We start from the raw sequence: 8,762 nt of genomic DNA, 5'->3' as shown, positions 1-8,762 counted from the left end.
AAGTCCTTTCAGAAGGACTTCTTTCTCTTTCTTTCTCTTTCTCTTCGCGTTTCGTAGAAAACGAGGTCGGGGGTAACCTCGAATACGTTAGAGACGCGTCAAATTCAACGTAGGCGTGGCGACCCGAAGATTTTTCATTTTTGCATAAGCTCTTTATATCTTATGATTCGCGTCGGTCTAATAACGCTCGTGGGAATACTGATGGAACATCGGAATCGCTCCCTCCTTTCTCATTTTTATGCAAATTAATGAACAACGAAAATGATGTTATCAGCATTTTTACGATATCTCTAATAAGATTTGAACTGTAACAAAATGTTATTACTTCGATTAAATAATATTTAATAAATAATCGTTGATTGAGGAAGGATACTCGTTGATTATTCGAATGACACTTATTGAACCGCGTAGCGAGTAATTTTAATAGGCATTTATTTTTATAATGATGAGTGTTCTTTATAATCGATCTATAATATACATCATAGCATTCAGTTTATACATAATTACAGAGTTGTAAATCTCGTTCGCCCTTAACACATAATAGTAGTGGGTTCGTCGTGCGTCGCGAAAATTGGGAAATTGTCTTTCAGGCCTAGAGGAATTTTTTAGAGTACGGTGGATTGGACGAAGAGGAGGAGGAGGAGAAGGAGGACAGGACGATGACGAGTGTAAAACCTAGGATCGTGTGACGCGTAGAAAAACTTACACGTTTCGTGCTTCATCTCGAAGCGTCGCGACTTACATCGACGCGCTCGCAAAAATTATGCGGATGTGTGTGTATATATATATAATATTTATAATATAATAAAGTATATATACAACCAAACAATTACGGAGGACAAGAAACCAATTTTGTGAACGACTCATGATATCGTTTTGTGACGAATCGCCTCCTAAATCGCAGACAATTGAGAATTAAAAAGAAAAAAAAAAAAGAAAAAGAAAAAGAAAAAAGGAAAGAATAAAAGAAAAGAAATAAAAATTATAAAAACTGTCCTTGCCTCCGACGTGAACAAAATTCAAGGAAGAAGAAGGAAAGTTAAGAGAGAACAAAGAAAAGGAAACAAAAATCAAAAAATAAAGATGAGATTCAATATGGCAGTGTCCGCTACTGCCAGTCGCCGTCGATGATAAACTGCAGAATCCTCCAATGTGAAGGAGGAGTTGCTTTTCCCTACGGAGACAATAAATAAAATCTAACTATTCTCATTTATATCTAGCACGAGACATCGCCGTCACGCGTCGCTTTGATTCGCTGGTCGGTTCATTCTCTAATATCGTTCTCTCTCCATATTTTTCGTAATTTTTATTTTTTCTTATTCTTTTTTTTTTCTTCTTTTTTTTTTCTTTTTCTTTTGACATCTTTACCGATCGCACGACTTTGCCTTGGCCCTTCGTACGTCGAAAGGTCTACGCATCTCACGATTTTTATTTTAGAACCGTGTAAAGATTGCATCTTTTTATCTCTCTCTCTCTCTCTCTCTCTCTCTCTCTCTCTCTCTCTCTCTCTCTCTCACTCTTTTTCATTTTCTCTAGCTGCCAACATATCATTTGATATCGCTCCGATTTTTTACTCGCTAATTTGAAGTCCTCATTCCTATCGTTTATTCGAACCGTTTACAAAAGTCTTCTTCTCACGGTCTGTTTATCCCCGATTCGGGTAAAAACGTCCGTCGATCGGTCGCGCTTCCCTCGTAGCTTAATCGATAATTACGCGATACATCGAAAGGTACTATGTTTATATATACAGCAGTGCTAATTGATTATTGATTAAATAGTGACGTATTCGCTAACGTTACGTTATCACAACGATGATAAAATTAGATCGCGTATCGATCTTGGGATCGATCAACGCGAACGCCTTTTTCTCGAACACACCGAGTCGGTACTCTCGATCCACCCCTCTCGTCTCGTGTTCTCCTTTCAAACGGTCTTGTTGATCCTCTTTTTCTCTCTTTTCTCTCTCCTTCTCTCTTTCTCCCTTTCTCCTTTCTTTTTCTTTCATCCTCCTACTTTTTCGTTCGTAACTTTGATGATGGAACAAAAAAAAAAGACAAATAAATTCTTGCAAATTGGAGAAACAGAGGAGGAAGAAGAGATGGTAAGAAAGAAAAAAATCGTAGTTTATGAGCTGAAAGTACTCGCGCAGCTGGGAAGAAGACAAAGCGCCATCGAAAATATCACTGCGCCTCGGAGATATGCTTCGGTAATCGTGCTAGAACTCCAAGCGAAGAGAAACACGAAATTTCAGGAATCGGACAGGTTGGTTCTCTTTGTGCGAGAATTCTCATCGACTTCTGGACCCACCGATAGAGATACCAAGTTGACTAGATTGGAGCGTTCGAAGCACGTCGATTGTTTGAGATCGCAGCCGATTTGAAGAAGGAAATAGACGAACGCGAGTAGAATAAAAGTAAAAGTGAATGTGACGAACGATCAGCGATATTTTTTTAGGCGTAGTCCTTCGATTATATTGCACGTGGATTAGCGCGAGACGATAGTACGGGTGGACCCTGGATACCCTGGGAGATCAACATGATCGGCGATCGATCGGAATCGTCGTTTAGGATTTTGGCATCACAGTAAGGGATAATAGTCGCGTTCGCGGCAGAAGAACGGTCACGAGCCGCTAGTAGAGAGAATCGACAGATCTCTATGAGCCTGGGGATCCCTCGAGTGCGCATCTCTGACGGCTCTCGAGCCAAAGACGCGATCGCAGCCTGGTACGGTACATCTGGCTTCCTCTTTTCTATCGTCCGAGCCAGGAGATGATAACGGCGAGGCCGAGCGAGAGGGTTGTCTGGTTATTTGTTCCTGAGAGAGTCTCGTCAGGTGGTTCAAGTGTTGATGAGTCAAACCGTTCAGGCCAGCCAAGTGCGAGGCGAAAGAAGACAGGCCTGGAAATGTGGCGCCCAAATGAGGTGGAAGAAGCAACGGATGCGGCGGTGGTATCCTGGCAGCAAGATCAACCGCGGATGGTGGAAGTCTAGGTGTCAGGGGATAAGCACCGAGTGGACCGATGCCCGTACCAATAGCAGCGGCGGCTCCGATGCCAGCAGTACCGATACCCGCGTCAGCGTAGAGTCTCGCAAGGAACTCGTTGTGTAGAAGAGGATTCATCGGAGCATCCTCGACGCGCGGCGACAAACTGGATGGCAGGCTACCTGATGAAAGGGGCGGACTCGAGGAGGTCGAAAGTAACTTCCGATGGAGATTGAGATTGGCCGAGTGACGATCACGGGACCTTTTTGAGGGAAAGGCCGCGTTGCAACCGTCGACGCTGCAACGGTGCATCAGCTTGAGATGGACGTTCTGGTAATGAGTTTTCACACCAAAGTGATTCTGAAAGACCTTGCCGCAAGCCGTGCAACGCCGTGGATTCTCACGATCAAGCGGAACCTCCTGGGTACTGACGAAGCCACCATTCTCGTATCTCGCGTAGGTTATCAGGCTATTGTCCATATCCATGGCCGCTGTGGAGGGTGAAGCGCTGGATGAACGAGAGCCATGTGAGGAGTTGTCCATGGTGGTCTCCTGGTGCGTCGTGAGGCTGACGGGGCTGGTAGAGCCGCGGCCAGACCTCGAAGCCACCCGTTGCGTCTCGGTGTACGGCATCATCGTGCGACCCTGCGACAAGGACTCGAGTTGACGCAAAGTGTTGGTCGAGGAGTCGTGGGAGAGCTCGTCGGCTGTCGTTGGACGGCTCTCGACCGAGCTCGGGGCACGGGGGGGATCATCGGGACGCTCACCTTCCTGATTGCGCAGCGCTTCGTCCACCTCATCATCATCATCATCATCCTCGACCTCCTCCATTGGCTCATCTTCCTCGTCCTGCGTCCTCTCGTTCTCCTCATCCTCCACCTCCTCCTCCTGTTCCTCATCACCTCGCCTCCTAACATCGTCCGAGTTTAACATCGTCCGGACGATCTTCTCCTCTGTTATATCCAACTCGTTTCTGGAAACCACGGTTTTATCCTCGCTCTTGCCGACCTGCGTTTCTTGTTGGTCAACCATTTTGTTTCGTCTCGCCCGTTCCTGAGACTCGGATGCCGAATCACAGACCGCAGTGGTCGAGTTACCCTCCGCGCTTGGCTCGTGTAAATTTTTTGGTTCCGGACTGATCTGACGTTTTGGCGACTTGACGCTGCTCGCCCTCGAACTGAGGTCTCTCGGCTCGTCCTGAGGTAGATCGTCGACCTTCTCCTTCGCTGTTTCTCTACGAACACTCTCCAACGTCGTCGTTGTTTCTCGTTCGCTGATCGAAGTCGTCTCCGGTGAATTACGACACTTCGCGTCTGGATTCTTCGGCGAGGTTGGCGAGATCTTACGTTCTTCCGCTTCGAGCCGTGACATCGACATGTCCTCCGGTTGATTCTGAAACTCGTCGACCGCTCGGACGATCCCACCGTCTGGTTGACAACGTCGCTGGATCCGTTCCTCGTCGTTCGAGGAGTCGCCGTCCGTCGACGAGGAATGCATTTCCGCTAAAACGGCGCATCTCGTTGGATGCTGGGACTTCCGTTTACGTACTCCTCTGCTGTGGAGAAGGGTATTCGAGTTGAGAGTGTGTTGACCAACACTGAAGGAATGCTGATCGGTGCCACCAACGGAGTCGTCCTCGTTGCTGTCGATATTACTGATGTTCTCCTCGTCAGCCATATCGGTGAAGTAGAGTTTCGGCCGTTTGGCTAGACTGAAGTCAGCCGGTTGCTCGTCGTCTTCGTCGCCGTGGGCCATACGAGAATGTAATCTGGATGGTACGTCGTTCGTTTCGTCCTCGGCAACTACGACAATGCCACCGTCGTCCTCGTCGTCGTCTTCTTCGTTCTCGGGTATCATCGAGGTCGATGGCGACACTGTGCAACTAGTCGCACCACCTGAAAACGATCCACCTCTAGTCGTCGTTGTGGTGGTGGTCATCGACGCGGCGACGGTAGACGCTCCACTATTCGTCGTCATCGACGCTGTAGTGGAAACCGTACTACTAGGCAAGCCCGTGCTCACTGGCATTCTCTGTTGAAGAGCCTCCTCGTAAGGTCTACCTTGGCCCTGCGTTGAAGACAGGTCGAGATGCTTGAAGTCCAAGGCACAGAGAGATGCGGGTGAACGCAGTTCGGATGGTGGAGTTAACAGAGGAAACGAACCGAAGGGCAAATGATTGAGTCCTGTTGCTGGCACGGGAAGACCAACCTGAGGTGGTAGAACCAACGCGTGAGCCATTGAGGAGCGACCATCGTGAGGCGAAATCTTCCTTCGGAGATGTGGCGAGTGGAGTTTCGGATTAGGATTGGCACTGTGCCGATTTCTCGATCTCCTCGAGCTGAACATCATGCTGCAACCCTTGACGGTGCACTGATGCATCTCTCGGAGGTGTACCGCACTGAAATGGATCTTGAGGGCACCCTTGTCGCAAAACGTCTTCAGGCAAACGTTGCACTGAACTCTCTTCTTACCGGTGGTCGGATTGATGAAGGGCGTGCCTAAGTTGGGTGGCATGTTGGCAGAAGCACCCCATTGTCCCGTTGGTCTTTTTCCAGGCGAATGAGGCTTCCTACCGGGTATACCAGGTGGCCTTCCTAAAGGCGCAGGTTGAAGCGGCAAGGGTGGAGGATGTCTATGCTCGGCTGCCACGTGTTTCGATGCGGCGTCACGCCTGCTGAGGTTCAATGCACTATCGGAGTTTTCGTCGTCATCCTCGTCCTCTTCCGAGCCAAACTCGCTACTCTTTTCACCGCCACTGTGTACGTCCGTAGGTGCTGTCAGGCCGGCGATGGAACCGGTCGATTTAACCATCGGTGGTGGCGGTGGGAAATGACTGGGAAAGGTAGGTGGTAAGGCTCCCGAGGAAACAGCAACGGAGAGCGGGTGACCGAAGTTGAGTGCAGACGAAGAAACCGGCGCTACTGGCACGTGAGGCCTCTGTAATTGCGAGCTGGACGAATGATGGGGCGGACTGTGAGGACTTTGAGGATTTCTCATGGACTTTCGACTCTGCAGAAGTTGTTCGGTAGGTGGTGCAGGTGGTAATGGTGTAAACGCTGGCAAGCCTAATGTACCCAATTTACGAAAATCGAAGGGTTGCATGCTTTGCAGTCTGTTAAGCGGTGACACGTTCATATGCGAATCCAGGGTTCTCGGTGGCGAGTTCCCTCGATTACTCGTTACTCCTGGATTACCACCGGTCGAGGCTGACGAATAATGCTTCTGCGTAGTAGGTGAAATTGAGGGGTGCGAGACCGGGGGTGGAGGATGAGGCGGCGGTAACGGTGGTGGCAACCTCGAACCCGGCGGTGGGAGGCCGCAGTGGAGCAGGTGCAAGGGCGGTGGCAAGTGTGCTAGTGGCATCGTCGGCGGCGAAGGTCGTCTGCTTGGTGACATAGCATCCGTCCCCGGCGTTCCGGCGGCCAGCAGCAACTGCTGCACGAACGGACGCGTCTCGGCGAACCTGAGGAACTGCTGCAACACCAGCGGTTCCTCCTCAGCCGAGCAGATACTCCATCGGTCCAGCACCGGGCCGTTCTGCGAATCCTACGGAACAAACGGAGAACCAACTTTCAGTTTAGTCTCTTTAATGATAATAATGGCGTAATAATAAAGATGTCAGAATAAGAAAGGTAAGTTAATTCAATCAAAATTTTCAAATATCCCAGAACTATTGCGTAAAATTCTATTTCTCCGAGAGACGTAATTATTTATTTCGTTATTATTTTTTAATATTCATTACTAGAAGTCCTAAAATGAAATCATAATTAGGATTAGGAATTTATCTAATATCTCTAAAATGGATCAAACTTTTGACCTGTGTTGTACGATTGGATTGAAAGAACGAACTGAGTGTGCGATATAGGAGTCGTGAGAAAGATGTAAGTTACACGACGTTATTAGAAGGTAGAAACGAAACTAGTTTTCGAGCGTGAATCATGTAAGGTGCCTCGCGTATGAAAAATTCGAATTCTCGCGCGTTAACTCGTTAGAACGTCGAACCAGTTTTTCCTGACTCCCCTTCCCTCACCAAGAGCAAGGCCGTATCGTATCCTTCTCCCTCCGTGCTAATTTCTGCCGGGTCGATCATGTTCTCTCTTTCTCTCCCTCTCTGTCTCTCTCTCTCCTTCTCTGTTTCATTCTCTCTTTATCTTGAAACAATCGTTGTCTCGGGTCGAGACTGTCGTGAGCTTTTTTTTCACTTTCGTACCTTCCACTCTTAAATCTGTCTTCCTGCCTTTTAGCGAGATTTCGACAGTTGGTACGGACGTCACGGTTCGGCCGTTAGAGTCACGGCTTCTTATAAATTCAGGGTGGCCGTGTATATAGAGCGCCCGTAAGCTTGTCTCTCGCCGGCTTGTATATTTACACATTCCGACGGACTCGACGTAACGCAGGACGCCCAGCGCCGCGACGCTTTTCGCGTCCCGTGTATATTTCTTCAAGCGGCCGTACCCGAACGCCGAGGAGAGAGAAAGAAAGAGAGAGAGAGAGAGAGAGAAAGAGAGAAAGATAAAGAGAGAAAGAGAGATCTAGACGGCCCAGCTTGGGTACTCGAATTCACGATCAGTCAAATCAGGCACTCCAAATTCGATCTCGCATGGAAACTGCTGTCTTATTTTTGTACGTTCTTGCCGTTCGTGGAAATGAGAAAGAAAGATAAATATGTTGAATAAAAGATATCTAATAGAATTTTTAATTTGATTTCATGATCGAATAATTGTTATTGTATGAATGTGGAAAATTTATTTATCTGTTTCTTTCAACGACGACGACGACGACGACGACGACGACGACGACGACGACGACGGAGACTTATCTTTAATTTTTTCGAATGGAACTTTGAACACGATATATTAGATGTTAAGAAAAGATTTGGATCGTGCGTGTCTCTTTGAAAGTTTCAAAAGCTGAAAAGAAATTCCGCGAAGCGATCTAAACGTTCGGCAGTTTTGAACGGCAAAGAGAACGCTGCGATCTAAACGGCAGCATCCCTAAGAACGGATCGCTACCGTGAGACACGAATTTAATTCCGCACGCGAATGAGATCCTACTGGTCGGGTCACGTTTAACGTTCATTTCTAATAGTACATTTAGGTTGAAAAGAACGCGAATCGAACGCGTGTTTGAACGGTCAGGTTCAACAATTGAGTCGGGACGATTATATGAAATCGCGGTAGAGCTGAGCCATTAGTTAAAAAATTTAGAACGATCATTATTGCCTGACTTTAGGATATAACAATTATATATTTAAGTTGAATGGATTTCCTCTGAACGTTTCTTATTAACGGGCAAATGTTTAAGTGATAATCGATACGAATGTTATTGGTTAGAATTTTACACGAGAACAAAATCTCAGGATAGTTTCCAATTTGCGAGCGCACACCTTGATTAATTACCGGAATGTACGGTCGTTAATTATTGGTGGTTTCGCGGAGGTAGGATCGCGGTAACTAATCGTTTTATTCGTTGGCGTTACCCATTCGGTCGTTCGAAATAGGAAACGCCGGCAATGGCTTCAAGATCTTGTTCGAGTGTGAGATTTCGAAGCGTATTTGGAATTTGCCAGTCCGTGGAGATATATGCGCCTGGGAAATAGCTCGTGCTCGTTGGCCCGGAATAAGGCAGACGGACGACTTGTGAGTCAGGAACGACGAGAACTATTGTGTAACGCATAATTATGGAGAAGGTAGAGTAAGATAATCCTCGTTTTATGCCACATAGAGAAGAGAAATAGAGACAGACAGATAGATAGATAGAGAGAGAGAGAGAGAGAGAGA

At 47.3% G+C, this 8,762-nt stretch overlaps 1 protein-coding gene across 3 annotated transcripts in view; it reads right to left on the bottom strand.

Moving 5' to 3' along the window:
• Nucleotides 1-415: 415 nt before the first annotated feature.
• The window catches only part of LOC122629856 (zinc finger protein basonuclin-2-like), a 15,661-nt gene continuing 7,314 nt past the window's right edge, over nt 416-8,762 (bottom strand). For all 3 annotated transcript variants that reach the window (XM_043813700.1, XM_043813699.1, XM_043813698.1), the window contains one exon: nt 416-6,528. In XM_043813700.1, the coding sequence (XP_043669635.1) occupies nt 2,620-6,378 (3,759 nt within the window). In that variant the 5' untranslated portion in view covers nt 6,379-6,528 and the 3' untranslated portion in view covers nt 416-2,619. The remainder of the gene's footprint in view (nt 6,529-8,762) is intronic.

The sequence above is a fragment of the Vespula pensylvanica genome, chromosome 6 (genome assembly GCF_014466175.1).
Source record: "Vespula pensylvanica isolate Volc-1 chromosome 6, ASM1446617v1, whole genome shotgun sequence".
Taxonomy (NCBI): domain Eukaryota; kingdom Metazoa; phylum Arthropoda; class Insecta; order Hymenoptera; family Vespidae; genus Vespula; species Vespula pensylvanica.
Note: the sequence above shows the minus strand (reverse complement) of the source record. Positions and strands in the feature narration are given on the sequence as shown.